The sequence below is a fragment of the Homarus americanus genome, unplaced genomic scaffold (assembly GCF_018991925.1).
Source record: "Homarus americanus isolate GMGI-L3 unplaced genomic scaffold, GMGI_Hamer_2.0 scaffold25081, whole genome shotgun sequence".
Taxonomy (NCBI): Eukaryota; Metazoa; Arthropoda; class Malacostraca; order Decapoda; family Nephropidae; genus Homarus; species Homarus americanus.
The window spans coordinates 13,410-30,000 of record NW_024738115.1 but is presented as its reverse complement, the minus strand read 5'-3'; the positions used below and the strand labels follow the sequence as shown (position 1 = coordinate 30,000).

At 40.9% G+C, this 16,591-nt stretch overlaps 1 protein-coding gene across 1 annotated transcript in view; it reads left to right on the top strand.

Annotated features, from left to right (window-relative positions):
• Nucleotides 1-15,191, top strand: part of LOC121873731 (nuclear hormone receptor HR96-like) — a 22,417-nt gene extending 7,226 nt beyond the window's left edge. The window contains 12 exon segments of the mRNA XM_042377437.1: nt 127-388; nt 2,847-3,164; nt 3,769-3,884; nt 4,080-4,210; nt 4,524-4,768; nt 4,951-5,096; nt 5,758-5,947; nt 7,861-8,065; nt 10,120-10,185; nt 10,188-10,237; nt 10,239-10,331; nt 13,912-15,191. Of these exon segments, the coding sequence (XP_042233371.1) occupies nt 127-388; nt 2,847-3,164; nt 3,769-3,884; nt 4,080-4,210; nt 4,524-4,768; nt 4,951-5,096; nt 5,758-5,947; nt 7,861-8,065; nt 10,120-10,185; nt 10,188-10,237; nt 10,239-10,331; nt 13,912-14,112 (2,023 nt within the window). The 3' untranslated portion in view covers nt 14,113-15,191.
• Nucleotides 15,192-16,591: the final 1,400 nt, after the last annotated feature.

Below are 16,591 nucleotides of genomic sequence, written 5' to 3'. Positions count from 1 at the left end.
TGGAAGGTATGTGTTTACTGACAGGTGTGTGAGTGGTAGGTATGTGTTTACTAACAGGTGTGTGAGTGGAAGGAATGCACCGTGTACCAACATATAGCCTATATATAACTTCTGTGTTTGTTCCAGGTGTGTGAGTGGAGAAGAAACATATTGGCTACAAGCGGGGTGGCAGCCTGTAGGGTCCTCAGGCATGATGGAAGATAGCCTTGGTTCCCCGGGAGACGAACTGATCCACTCCCCTTCAGATGAGGCGTCAACATCAGGAGGCAAACGTGCAGATTCTAAAAAATGCGGTGTGTGTGGTGACCGGGCACTGGGTTACAACTTTAATGCCATTACTTGTGAGTCCTGTAAGGCATTTTTCAGGAGGAATGCCCTCAAGAATAAGGTAAGTTCCTGCGGTGTTTTGGTGTAGACTGAGACCATGAGACCAATAGACCATGAGTGGAACCTGAGACACCCCCCTTCCGGTAGTTTCAGGTTGCTAAACAAGCACTCCACAGGTGAGCACTCAGCACCTTCAGGCAGAGCACTTGGGGGCACCACAGGTGAGCACTTCAGCACCTCTTCAGGTGAGTACTCTAAAGCACCCACAGGTGAGCACTCTAAAGTTACCTCAGGTGAGCACTTGGGGTTAACCCATGTGAGCACTTGAAGCACTCCACACAGGTGAGCACTTGGGGGTTAATCTTCAGGTGAGCACTTGGGGCCACCCACAGGTGACACTTGGGGTTAATCTACAGGTGAGCACTTGGGGGCACCCACAGGTGGAGCACTCTGGGGGTTAATTCCACAGGTGAGCACTCTGGGGGGTTAATCTTCAGGTGAGCATTGGGGGTTAATCAGGTGAGCACTCTGCCAATCTTCAGGTGAGCACTGGGGGTTAATCTACAGGTGAGCACTTGGGGTTAATCTTCAGTGTGAGCACTTGGGAAGCACCCACAGGTGAGCACCCTGGGGTTAATCTTCAGGTGAGCACTTGGGGTTAATCTCAGGTGAGCACTTGGGGTTAATCTACAGCAGCACTTGAAGTTAATCAGGTGAGCACTTGTAATAATTCTCAGGTGAGCACTTGGGCACCAGGTGAGCACTTGGGGTTAATTTCAGTGAGCACTGGGGTTAATTGTGTGAGCACTTGGGGGTTAATCTCAGGTGAGCACACTCAAAGCACTCCACAGGTGAGCACTCTGGGGATTAATGGTGAGCACTTGGCGGTTAATCTACAGGTGAGCACTTGGGGTTAATCTACAGGTGAGCACTCTCAGATTAATTCACAGGTGAGCACCTGGGGTTAATTCAGGTGAGCACTTGGGGTTAATTACAGGTGAGCACTTGGGGTTAATCTACAGTGAGACTTGGGGTTAATTCCACAGGTGAGCACTTGGGGATTAATTCTACAGGTGAGCACTGGGGTTAATCTTCAGGTGAGTACTTGGGTTAATCTTCATGTGAGCAAATTTGGGGGTTAATTCACAGGTGAGCACTTGTGGTTAATCTCAGGTGAGCACTTGATGGTTAATTCACAGGTGACCACTTGGGGGTTAATCTCAGGTGAGCACCTGGGGGTTAATTTTCAGGTGAACACTTGGGGTTAATTTTCAGGTGAGCACTGTGGGGTTAATCTTCAGGTGAGCACTTCAGATCAATCACAGGTGGGTACTTGGGGTTAATTCCACAGGTGAGCACTTGGGGGTTAATCTACAGGTGAGCACTTAGTTAATCTTCATGTGAGCACCCTGGGGTTAATCACAGGTGAGCACTTGGGGGTTAATCTTCTATGTGAGCACTTAGTTAATCTTATATGAGCACTGGAAGCTCATCCTCTTGTACCTAGTTAATCTACAGGTGAGCACTTGGGGTTAATTCTGCACAGGTGAGCACTTTTGGGGTTAATCAGGTGAGCACTTGTGGTTAATCTTCAGGTGAACACTTGGGGGTTAATCTCAGGTGAGCACTTGGGGGTAAAACTGCAGGACACCAAGCGGAATTGCATACCTAAAATAATCTTCAGGTGAGCATTTAAAAGGTCTCTTTCAGTGAGCACTTGGGGTTAATTTTCAGTAGCACTGGGGGTTAATCTATAGTGAGTACTTGAAGAATCTACAGTGAGCACTTGGGGTTAATTTACAGTAGAGCACTTGGGGGTTAATTCTTCAGGTGAGCATGAAGAAATTCTACAGATGATCCATAATGGCTAATATTGTCACGATCTTGTTAATCGCTTTATAATATTACCTGAGCGGTATTACCTCAGACTTCACCATCCTGTAATGTTTGAGATAAAACTCACTGGAAATGGTTTATCAAAGCCTCATGTTATAATGCTTTATCTGTCTATATAATAATGCTTAGTGTAACTTAATTAGGTATATAATGCTGTTTTTATAGGTATATTGTGTGTGTGTGTGTTACCTCGTAATTAATGGTCTACATGCCTAAGAAGATAAAAAATTCCAAATGATTACAATACCCAGCCAATCCACATTACAATACCCAGCCATTCCACATTACAATACCCAGCCATTCCACATTACAATACCCAGCCATTCCACATTACAATACCCAGCCATTCCACATTACAATACCCAGCCATTCCACATTACAATACCCAGCCATTCCACATTACAATACCCAGCCATTCCACATTACAATACCCAGCCATTCCACATTACAATACCCAGCCATTCCACATTACAATACCCAGCCATTCCACAGTACAATACCCAGCCATTCCACATTACAATACCCAGCCATTCCACATTACAATACCCAGCCATTCCACATTACAATACCCAGCCAATCCACATTACAATGACCACTTCTTGACTAAACCTTCACTGCCACAGGACTTTCGGTGTCCCTTCCAAGAGAGCTGTAAAGTCGACCAGGTCACGAGGCGTTTCTGCCAGAAGTGTCGTCTACGGAAATGCTTCGACATCGGGATGAAGAAAGAATGGATCATGACCGACGAAGAAAAACAAAGAAAGAAACAAAAAATTGAGGAAAATCGCGCGAGGAAAATGGGTGACGCGATGTCGGATGAGGAGGGTGTAAAGTCATCCAATCCTTTCAGTCCGTTTACGCCCGTCAGCGGAACGGAATCGACCAAACCACAGGCGGTTGTTATGGGCGTGATGCGAGGGGAAGATGACGGCTCATCAAAGGTAAGGATTTTAATTGTCTATTCGTTGAGTGATAGGGTACCGGTATGTAGGTTAGGTTAGGTTAGGTTGGGTTTGGTTTGGTTTGGTTTGGTTTGGTTTGGTTGGGTTGGGTTGGGTTGGGTTGGGTTTTGTTAGGTTAGGTTTTGTTAGGTTAGGTTTTGTTATGTTAGGTTCATTTAGGTTAGGTTTGGTTAGATTAGCTTAGGTTAGTCAGCAACAGCTAGTGATGGACGTAGGACTGGGGAATGGAACTCTTTATATGGTCTTCAATACACTTCACGTTAATGTATATATCGTCACAAGACTCACACACACTCATTCATGCTTAAAGGCTCAGAAACAGGTCGAGGAACATTGCTTTCACATCTAATTAACCCTCGATATAATGGACTTTCTTCTCCATATAGTTCATTATATAGAGGTTTCACATCTAATTAACCCTCGATATAATGGATTTTCTTCTCCATACAGTTCATTATATAGAGGTCTCACATCTAATTAACCCTCGATATAATGGATTTTCTTCTCCATACAGTTCATTATATAGAGGTTTCAGTGTAATAATATGATGGTAATTTAATATTTGTTCTGGTAAACGTAACAGGTGATGCGCGTCGAGGGACAGACAGACGTACACTCGCAGGAGAGAGTGGTCATACAGTCAACGGGTCTGGCAGTCGAGAGATTACCGGTCATATCCAGTTATACGATGGAGAATTCGTAAGATAATTATGACTGTGTTTACATGAATCATTTACCTAACCTAACCCAACCTAACCTAACCCAATCCAACCTAACCTAACCCAAAAAAATCATACACAATGAATAAAAAATAATCAGTTTGAAAAAAAAAAAATAATAAAAAAAAAAAACATTTTTAATCCACCAATCAAAATGTTTGTTATTTTTTTCCAGGAATTACTCGAGCGATTACACGAGTTCCCCACAGTCGGAGCAACACATGACACCTGCGTCCCAGTGTGGGCTCGATCACCTCACTGGCGGCTCCTTACCGCACGCACCATTAGAGTTCGATAGATTCCAGAGTAAGTTGAGTAGACTCTCTCATCTAATGGGCTGTGTGGTGTGACTGAGTTCCTTATGTGGCCAGGTTCTTTATGAGGCCAGGTTCTTTATGAGGCCAGGTTTGGACATGGCCAATTTCATTAATATTCTTTTCCGAGAATAATATCATTTTAATAACAATTGGTTTATTTTCTTCTGTAAAACATAAAGACAATTGGTTTATTTTCTTCTGTAAAACATAAAGACAATTGGTTTATTTTGTAAATTATAAAGACAATTATTGTAATTTATTTTTTCTGTAAATCACAAAAACAATATAATTTTCTTCCCCAGATGACGGGCCTCTGCGAACGTTTCCTCCCGGCCTGACCCTCATTAACCCAGCGACGACAATATCTTACGGTGAAACAAAGGCGGGTCTAGCTAAGAGTGACCAGGACGGGGCCGACCAGCGGGACCCCAGAGAAACTAGTCCGCATGGGGTTGATGCTCACGCTCAAGAGGACGAATCTTCACCCACGGCATACCTTACCCAGGGGAGCTTAGCGCAGGTCATGGCTTTTAACATCAAGAAGGAGGTGTGTGTGTGTGTGTGTGTGTGTGTGTGTGTGTGTGTGTTTGTGTGTGTGTGTGTGTGTTTATAACCTATTGTACTGTGATATTTTGAATATTAAGTACTTCTGTTTATGTTGACTACTGTAATGCTAACCTAACCTAACTTAAACCTAACCAAACCCTAAACAAACCTTTATCTCCCAAGGTGGAATACCCTGATGACGTCCAAGACAGCCCGCAACAACAAGAACAAGAACATTCGATTGAACAGCAGCAAGAACGGGATTCGTGGGCAAATTTTAACATACAAGACACTCTGACATTTCTTCAGCCTGGATGCAAGACTGATAGGTAAGGTTAGGTTAGTGTTGGTCGAGGTTAGGTTAGTCTTGGTTGAGGTAAGGTTAGGTTAGGCTATGTGAGTGGCATCTGAGGTGGCAGAAGATGATGGTGGTGTTTGTATGGGGGGGGGTTAGGTTAGGTTTAGGAGAATATGGTTTAATGGGTGATACTATGGTAATTACTGTAATGGTAGGAGAGCCAGTGCTTGTAGGGATGGTATGGTATGGTAGTTAATGGTAGGTAATCATGGTATTGTAGTTTATGTTATATTATGGTAGTTTATAGGAAATCAATGGTGGTTTGTGGTTTATCATGGTAGAAAATTATGGTATTGTATGGTATATGATTGCGCCATTGACCATTTTGAAGAAACTTGGACAAAATTGAAATATTCTAGAGTTTTAGGGGCATTTACTCCCTCCATATTGTAGTGTAGACATCTTAGGGCCGTTTTCTCCCTCCATATTGTAGTGTAGAAATCTTAGGGCCATTTCACTCCCTCCATATTGTAGTGTAGACATCTTAGGGCCATTTCACTCCCTCCATATTGTAGTGTAGACATCTTAGGGCCATTTCACTCCCTCCATATTGTAGTGTAGACATCTTAGGGCCATTTCACTCCCTCCATATTGTAGTGTAGACGTCTCATGGCCATTTCACTCCCCCACAGAAACTCAACGGGACTTAACATGATGGATACAATTATGAACACAGCCATTAGTGCCGAGTACAGCGCCTTCAGTCTCCTAGGCAGCAGCAACCCTCAGGAACTGAACGAACCCGAGAAACTGAAACTTAGCGAACTTTCGGAGGCCAATAAGGGTCTGATGGCTCCCTTATGTGAGGACTACAATTTTAAGGTATATAAACAGTGTACCTAGACAGTGTAGGTATATAAACAGTGTACCTAGACAGTGTAGGTATATAAACAGTGTACCTAGACAGTGTAGGTATATAAACAGTGTACCTAGACAGTGTAGGTATATAAACAGTGAACCTGTACCTAAACAGTGTAGGTATATAAACAGTGTACCTAGACAGTGTAGGTATATAAACAGTGTACCTAGACAGTGTAGGTATATAAACAGTGACCTAGACAGTGTAGGTATATAAACAGTGACCTAGACAGTGTAGGTATATAAACAGTGTACCTAGACAGTGTAGGTATATAAACACTGAACCTAAACAGTGTAGGTATATAAACAGTGTACCTAGACAGTGTAGGTATATAAACAAACCTAGACAGTGTAGGTATATAAACCTAGACAGTGTAGGTATATAAACAGTGAACCTAGACAGTGTAGGTGTATAAACAGTGTACCTAGACAGTGTAGGTATATAAACAGTGTACCTAGACAGTGTAGGTATATAAACAGTGTACCTAGACAGTGTAGGTATATAAACAGTGTACCTAGACAGTGTAGGTATATAAACAGTGTACCTAGACAGTGTAGGTATATAAACAGTGTACCTACAGTGTAGGTGTACCTAGACAGTGTAGGTATATAAACAATGTACCTAGACAGTGTAAGTATACAAACAATGTACCTAGACAGTGTAGGTATATAAACAATGTACCTAGACAGTGTAAGTATACAAACAATGTACCTAGACAGTGTAGGTATATAAACAATGTACCTAGACAGTGTAAGTATACAAACAATGTACCTAGACAGTGTAGGTATACAAACAATGTACCTAGACAGTGTAGGTATACAGCATACATAGACAGTGTAGGGGGACTGTACAGATGTCTAAATGAATGACTCGTTTTCTGTGAGACAACACTACCGCACGGGTATTCTTAGTTTGTACTGTATTAACGTCACAACTCCCATAATCCTTTGCGCCGTCCACCATCTTGTAGGTATGGATGCAGCACGCAAGAGTGATCGCTATCATACACAAACACGCCGACTTATTAAATGTTAAGTTCTAGATAATAATGAGTTCTTGTGTTGTCTGATGCCACGATACATCTAAGAGGAATGAGAAGCTCTGATTATTTACTCTTCCTGCTGTCATTTATAATCAAGGAGATAAAACAGGAATTGTCTAGAAATAGGAAGGAATTGTGGATTTCTGTAGTGAACAGAAGTGGATGGTTGGCTTCTAAACATTCCAAAGTTTGTTCAGAGCATTTCATTGAAGGTCGGCATCATAAATACTGAATGTAATTTAGTATAATATCATAACAACAACATTTCCTTCAACAGATAATTGTCCGTCAATAATACTCCATCACAGAATCACTCCACTGTATGTGACAGGTGTTTAATATACATACAGGTTTCTCAATGTTTGGAATATTATCACCAGACTTGATATACTTCACTTGTTTAACTCATCCATAGACGAAAAAACTGGATGTATGTAATAATTTTTATGCCCTGAGTTTATCAAGTATATAAACCACTTTTTCTAGACGTCATGTAAGATATAATGTCCATGTTCGCTATCAGTGGGGAAGTACAGTATCTGCCGACCATCTGCCAACCATCTTGATGTGGGAATTTCTGTACGGGTCTTCATCATCACTCTACTGCTTCGGGTTCACAAGTTCTGAATCCTGGGGTTCGTGGGAGAGGGAACGAGACCAGATAATAAATAATGGATAATAATTATATAATCGAGGTTTAAGAGACAGGAAATTATCTGGGTAAATAAATAAATAAGGATTTGTTTATACAGTTTAGTAATTTTAGGAGAATTTGTTGTGTTAAGTCTCCACTAACCTACTGTAACTTATATCCAGAATTACCCAACATTTCAGGACCTCAGCAATCCATCGCTCATCAATATCATCAACTTGACGGAAATAGCCATCAGACGACTCATCAAAATGTCAAAGAGAGTATCAGCCTTTAAGAGCTTATGTCAAGAGGACCAGATTGCTCTACTGAAGGGCGGCTGTACAGAGTTGATGATCCTCAGGTCTGTCTGTGCCTATGATCCGGACAAGGACTCATGGAAGGTAAGTCAGTTCATTATGGCACTTTTTAAGGCGAGTCAGTTCATTATGGCACTTTTTGGTAATGTACAGGACATAACGTGAAGCTTACATGGAGGAGAGAGTCCATTAAGGCTCTGTTAGATGTGAAACCTCTCCTCTGTCCCCTGGGTAAGTCAGAGACCCGGTTGGTAACATGTACAGTCCCCTTCACTAGTGTGTTTACAGGTGCTGGTCATATAGCCTAGGTACAGTCCCCTTCACTAGTGCGTTTACAGGTGCTGGTCATATAGCCTAGGTACAGTCCCCTTCACTAGTGCGTTTACAGGGGCTGGTCATATAGCCTAGGTACAGTCCCCCTTCACTAGTGTGTTTACAGGGGCTGGTCATATAGCCTAGGTACAGTCCCCTTCACTAGTGTGTTTACAGGGACTGGTCATATAGCCTAGGTACAGTCCCCCTTCACTAGTGTGTTTACAGGGGCTGGTCATATAGCCTAGGTACAGTCCCCTTCCCTAGTGTGTTTACAGGGGCTGGTCAAACAGCCTAGGTACAGTCCCCCTTCACAAGTGTGTTTACAGGGGCTGGTCATATAGCCTAGGTACAGTCCCTTAACTCGCGTGTTTACAGGGACTGGTCATTGCTTACAGTCCTTAACTGAGTGTGTTTTACAGGTGCTGGTCCTATAGCCTAGGTACAGTCCCTTCACTGGTGTGTTTACAGGGGCTGGTCATATAGCCTAGGTACAGTCCTTCACTAGTGCATTTACAGGGACTGCATATCTAGGTACAGTCCTTCACTAGTGTGTTTACAGGGCTGGTCATAGCCTAGGTACAGTCCTTCACTAGTGTGTTTTACAGGGGCTGGTCATATAGCCTAGGTACAGTCCCCTTCACTAGTGCATTTACAGGGACTGGTCATATATCCTAGGTACAGTCCCTTCACTAGTGTGTTTACAGGGCTGGTCATATAGCCTGAGTACAGTCCCTTCACTGGTGTGTTTACAGGGGCTGGTCATATAGCCTAGGTTAGTCCCTTCAGTTGTGTTTACAGGGCTGGTCATATATCCTAGGTACAGTCCCCTTCACTAGTGGTTTACAGGACTTGTCAGGTTTTTTGTGCAGCGTGGTAGCCCTGTGTTTGTTTACATTCGACAGAAAAAGAAACTGTAATAGTAAACATACCATGGAATCAAATTAAAACCTTATATTAAAAAAATAATGCTCTGTTGAATGTTTATATGAGGCGCCCTATAAACACACTAATGAAGGAACCGTACATATGGGTGAGAGTTCTCTGAAAAGGCTATTCTTCGTTAGACATTCCTACCTGAGCATTTTCCTCCATTTTCTTATGGTCTGGAGCTCCTCATATATGCATGAAATTAGACGGTTTTAAGAATAATGAGTCATTTATGATGTAACATGATAGTAAATAAAAAACGCTCGATTTTTATTCACCAGAAGCTATGTTGAGTGCTGTAGGAGGTGAGGTGGTGAGGGACTTAGTTACCTTCTTAAAGAATCATATTTCAGTGTTTATTGTTTAATGTAATTCCTTTATGGGGTCTTTTATCACCACTTGATGGTCTTTTCCCTCACTCATCTTGAATAAGGGTACACAGTAACACAGTCATATAACTGAACACAAACTGGTGAAGAATTCTAACTGAGCAGTACCATTGTTGAGGTGGCAACTGAGGAGTGAGTGGCCTTCAACTGAGCAGTACCATTGTTGAGGTGGCAACTGAGGAGTGAGTGGCCTTCAACTGAGCAGTACCATTGTTGAGGTGGCAACTGAGGAGTGAGTGGCCTTCCAACCATCTTGTGTACATGAAATAATTTTTACAATTTGGGTAAAAATTTAGGTTAGACATTGTGATTTTTTTTTCATTTATAATTTACCCAAATTCCGTGAGGGCGAATCTATTTCTGTATTCTGAATTTTTGTTTACAACTACTGTATAAAATTCCATAAGGGCCTATTTCTGTAACCCGAGTTTCCGTAATTACAGTAAGATTGGTTTGACGTCGTACATGGTAACCTAACCTAACCTAACCCAACCATGTGTTACATTCTCAGATCAACAAGACCAAGACCGCTTCAAGAACATCAAACTAAAGGTCTTAAAAGCCGCTCCAGGGAACGTGTCGAGGAACACAAACGCTTTATATTGGCCTTTAACCCAGAGTGGCGTAATGGACCATAATATTATCTTCCTGCTGTCGGCCATCACACTCTTCAACCCCGAACGTCCAAACATCATCCACTCTGACGCCATCAAGCACGAACAGGTTGTTTGTTTTTTCCTTTATTTTCTGTCTTGTATAGCACAGCGTAACCTCTATTTAATGGACTATGTGGAGAGGAAAGTCCATTATATCGAGGGTCTGTTAGATGTAAAACCTCCATCTAATGAACTGTATAGAGATGAAAGTCCATTATATCAAGGGTCAGTTAGATGTGAAACCTCCATCTAATGAACTATATAGAGATGAAAGTCCATTATATCAAGGGTCCGTTTGAGTCCTTGAAACCTCCATCTAATGAACTATATAAAGATGAAAGTCCATTATATCAAGGTCCGTTAGATGAAACCTCCATCTAATGAACTATATATAGAGATGAAAGTCCATTATATCAGGGTCCATTTAGATGTGAAACCCTCCATCCTAATGAACTATATAGAGATAGAAAGTCCATTATATCAAGGGTCCGTTAGATGTGACCTCCATCCTAATGAACATATAAGATGAAGTCCATTATATCGGTCCGTTAGATGTGTGACCTCCATCTAATGAACTTTATAGAAGATGAAAGTCCATTGAGGTCCGTTAGATGTAAAACCTCCATCTAATGAACTATATAGAGATGAAAGTCCATTATATCCAAGGGTCGTTAGATGTGAAACCTCCATCTAATGAACTATATAGAATGAAAAGTCCATTATATCGAGGTCCGTTAGATGTAGAAACCTCCATCTAATAAAGACTATATAGAGATGAAAAGTCCATTATATAAAGGGTCCGTTAGATGTGAAACCTCCATCTAATGAACTTCCTATAAAAGATGAAGTCCATTATATCGAGGTCCGTTAGATGTGAAACCTCTATCTAATGAACTATATAGAGATGAAAGTCCATTATATAAAGGGTCACGTTAGATGTGAAACACTCCATCTAATGAGCTATATAGAGATGAAAGTCCATTATATCGAGGGTCCCGTTAGATGTAAACCTCCATCTAATAGACTATAGAGATGAAAGTCCATTATAAAGGTCCGTTAGATGTAGAAACCTCCATCTAATAGACTATATAGAATGAAAAGTCCATTACTATCAAGGGTCCGTTTGATGTAAAACCTCCATCTAATGAACTATATAGAGATGAAAGTCCTTTATATCAAGGGTCCGTTAGATGTGAAACCTCCATCTAATGAACTATATATATAGAGATGAAAGTCCATTATATCAAGGGTCCGATTAGATCTTAGAGAACCTCCATCTAATAGACTATATAGAGATGAAAGTCCATTATATCAAGGGTCCGTTAAATGTGAGAGCCTCCATCCAATGAACTATATAGAATGAAAAGTCCATTATATAGAGGGAGTCCGTTAGATGTGAAACCTCCATCAAATGAGGCTATAAAAGAGATGAAAGTCCATTATATAGGAGTTCTGGGAGTGAAACCTCCATCTAATGAACTATATAGAATGAAAGTCCATTATATCAAGGTCCGTCAGATGTGAAACCTCCATCTAATGAACTATATGAAGATGAAAAGTCCATTATATGGGGTCCGTTAGATGTGAAACCTCCATCTAATGAACTATAGAGATGAAAGTCCATTATATCAAGGTCCGTCAGATGTGAAACCTCCATCTAATGAACTATATAGAAGATAGAAAGTCCATTATATCAAGGGTCAAGTCAGATATTGAAACCTCCATCTAATGAACTATATAGAATGAAAGTCCATTATATCAAGGGTCAAGACAGAATTAAAACCTCCATCTAATGAACTATATGAGATAGAAAGTCCATTATATCAAGGGTCCGTTAGATGTGAAACCTCCATCTAATGAACGATATAAGATGAAAAGTCCATTATATAAAGGGTCCGTTAGATGTGGAAACCTCCATCTAATGAACTATATAGAATGAAAGTCCATTATATCAAGGGTCCGTTAGTCATGAAACCTCCATCTAATGAACTATATAGAATGAAAAGTCCATTATATAAAGGGTCCGTTAGATGTAAAACCTCCATCTAATGAACTATATATATAGAGAGATGAAAGTCCATTATATCAAGGGTCAGAATTAGATGTGAAACCTCCATCCTAATGAACTATATAGAGATGAAAGTCCACATTATATAAAAGGGTGGTAGATGCCCGGCCTCATCTAATGAACTATATAGAGATGAAAGTCCATTATATCAAGGGTCCGTTAGATGTGAAACCTCCATCTAATGAGCGATATAGAGATGAAAGTCCATTATATCGAGGGTCCGTTAGATGGCGAAACCTCCATCTAATGAAGCGATATAGAGATGAAAAGTCCATTATATAAAGGGGTCCGTTAGATGTGAAACCTCCATCTAATGAACTATATAGAGATGAAAGTCCTTTATATCGCAAGGGTCCGTTAGTGTGAAACCTCCATCTAATGAACTATATAGAGATGAAAAGTCCATTATATCAAGGGTCCGTTAGATGTGAAACCTCCATCTAATAGACTATATAAGATGAAAGTCCATTATATCAAGGTCCGTTTGATGTGAAACCTCCATCTAATGAACTATATAGAGATGAAAAGTCCATTATATAGGGGTCCGTTAGATGTAAAACCTCCATCTAATGAACTATATAGAGATGAAAGTCCATTATATAAAGGGTCCGTTAGATGTAAAACCTCCATCAATGAACTATATAGAGATGAAAAGTCCATTATATAAAAGGGTCCGTTAGATGTAAAACCTCCACATCTAATGAACTATATAGAGATGAAATTAGTATATCAAGGTCCGTTAGATGTGAAACCTCCATCTAATATGAACTATATAGAGATGAAAGTCCATTGTAAGGTCGTTAGATGTAAAACCTCCCATCTAATGACTATAGAGATGATCCATTATATAAAGGGTCCCGTTGTTAGATGAAACCTCCATCTAATGAACTATATAGAGATGAAAGTCCATTATATAAAGGTTTCACTATACACACATTACACTATATACAGAAAACCTCCACAACTGTAAAAACAAACAATAGAAACCGTGTAAACTAATATTTTGTAAATCGTGGAATGTGTGTAAATTGTGTGACAATGTAAGAAAGTTTGTTAAGATATTTCTATATATTTCAGTGTTTTTTTTTATTGTTATTTTTATTAGTTTTTATTTTATTGATGTTTACTGAATAAGATTTTTAAGTAGGATTATTTTAAGGCTCCACACACACACACACACACACACATGCAGCACGCACACACACACACACACACACACACACACACACACACACACACACACACACACACACACACACACACACACACACACACACACACACACACACACAGTCCTTATTTAGGTAAGATTAATTCTGATGATTAACCCTTAATTTATTCTTTAATCCCACAAATCTTGCTCTTAATCTACTATATCCTGATTAACAAATTAAGAGACTGTGAAACTATACTCACACACACACACACACACACACACACACACACACACACACACACACACACACACACACACACACACACACACACACACACACACACACACACATATATATATAAGGTTTAAGGATAATAAAACCTAACCCCAAGTAACATAAACACCTTTTTTGTATGTCCTCAGTGTTCGTATCTCTACTTACTGAAGAGGTATCTGGAGTGTAAGTATGGAGGTTGTGAAGGAAGGACAGTCTATCATCGCCTGCTGGAGAGGATTACCCACTTGCACATCCTCAGTGAAAACCACATTCGGGTCTTCTTGGAGGTTAACCCGCAAGAGGTCGAGCCCCTTCTCATCGAGATATTTGACCTGAAACAGAGGTGACAGTTCGTAGGATCGGATAAGGGTTTTGACAGTCATATGATGGGTTAAAGACAGTTTTGACAGTCATACTATGGGATAAAAGAACGTTTTGACAGTCACACCATGGGATAAAAGAACGTTTTGACAGTCACACCATGGGATAAAAGAACGTTTTGACAGTCACACCATGGGATAAAAGAACGTTTTGACAGTCACACCATGGGATAAAAGAACGTTTTGACAGTCACACCATGGAATAAAAGAACGTTTTGACAGTCACACCATGGGATAAAAGAACGTTTTGACAGTCACACCATGGGATAAAAGAACGTTTTGACAGTCACACCATGGGATAAAAGAACATTTTGACAGTCACACCATGGGATAAAAGAACGTTTTGACAGTCACACCATGGGATAGGAGACAGGAATATTAGGTCAAGGCAGAGCCCCCCCCCCCCAATGCAACGTATAACACAAAAGGCGATGTTTGTATACTTCCTGCGGCTGTGTGACGCAGCGACAGATTTCTACACTTAGATCTTGTCCGACCTTGTAACTCAGATGGAATTTTTCTTATTGTTATACACAGAATTCCAATTGATATAAGAAAACATAATTTTTTTCATCATTTAAGCATCATCAGTGTTAAAGTTCTCTGATGATGATGATGATAATAATAATAATATTTATTCACTATGTACGGTACACTCACTTGCATTAACACCTGGTACAGTGATTGGTGTGTTTTGTTAGATGTGGCACCATTGTGTTTGTTTATCTATCACCCTTAGTCTGGCTACTATTGTGAGTTTCCTTAGGGGCCATTCTTTAAGACCATGTAAACAAACACAGCCTTGCCACATGTCACAAAACACACCAGTAACTGTACTAGGTGTAAACGGAGGCATCTGTACATACCACTTAGGGATAAATGATAGGTATTTTCTCATTCTAAAGCTCAAAGAAATGCCACATATTTTTATCCATGTGTTGTGAACTGCAGTGAGCTACAGGCAGTCATAAAAAAATTTCTACTGGTTGGCGATTTATTTTCAATAAGAATGAGGTAGTGTGTGTGTGTGTGTGTGTGTGTGTGTGTGAAGGAACAAGTATACACACACACACAAAATATCCCAGTACATGTGTCCATTAGATTAGAGGTATTTTATCAGGAATGGAAGCCTTTTGTAAATGAAGAGATACCTGTATACAGTGAACCCTCACTTTACGCGGTTAATTCAACCCACGGCGGCCCGCGGAAAGTGAACAACATAACATATGGGATTAATTGAAATAGAGACCGGGCCGACCCCCAAACTCCACTTTTTCAGACACAATACCTATGTTGTAGTAAAAATAACTTCTTAATTTTATGATGGTATGCACACACAATTAATAATTAAGAGAAATATCAATAATATTAGGTTTTTTAACACTTACATTAGTAGAAAAGATGGCTGGGCACACGGGATGGGGGTTATTCCGAGGGCAGAGGGCAGATTATTGGCCCTCACCTAATAATGTAACATTGTATCACTATCCACCACAGAGGCCGCAGGGCCTCTTTGTCAAACCCCCCAAAGTCCATATAAGTCCATATCCTCACTATAATTATCACTATCACTGACTTGGGCCGGCTGTGGTGGGTGGCGGGTGAAGAACTCGGGAATGTTTTGATGACTGGGCGACCTTGTGCGCACCCTGCTCGCGCTGCTTACACAACATGGCAGATGGCGGGAGAGATGGCGGGAGGTTTCGATCCAAAAATGGCGCGGCTCGCCGGCCGCTCTCCGCGTAAAGGGGTACACGCACAGCGGAATGTGAGCGTTCCGGTTTCGGCAGGGTAACACATAAACGTGGAAATGCGGAATGTGGGACCGCGTAAAGCGAGGGTTGACTGTATTGCATTATGTTGTTCTGAAAGACTTGGTGAAATATTGAACAGGCATTGCTAGATTAACGAAGCGTCGATTTATGTATGATTTTCTGGACTGGAAGCCTGACATAAATCGATGGCTACTGAGTTTACGGATGATTTTCTGGACTGGAAGCCTGACGTAAATGAGAAAGCTGGTCTTCAACGCAGACTATTGATGCCAAAACTACACCTTTCATTTCTCAATTGGTCACCTGAAGATTAACCCACAAGTGCTCACCTGAAGATTAACTCCCAAGTGCTCACCTGTAGATTAACCCCCAAATTGCTCACCTGAAGATTAACCCCAAGTGCTCATCTGAATTAACCCCAAGTGCTCACCTGAAGTCTCATCTGAATTCCAACAGTGCTCACCTGAAGATTAACCCCTCAGTACCTGAAGATTAACCCCCAAGTGCTTACCTGAAGATTAACCCGTGCTCACCTGAAGATTAACTCCCAAGTGCTCACCTGGAGATTAACTGCTCACCTGAAGATTAACCCCCAAATTGCTCACCTGAAGATTAACCCCAAGTGCTCACCTGAAGATTAACCCCAGTGCTCACCTGAAGATTAACCCCAA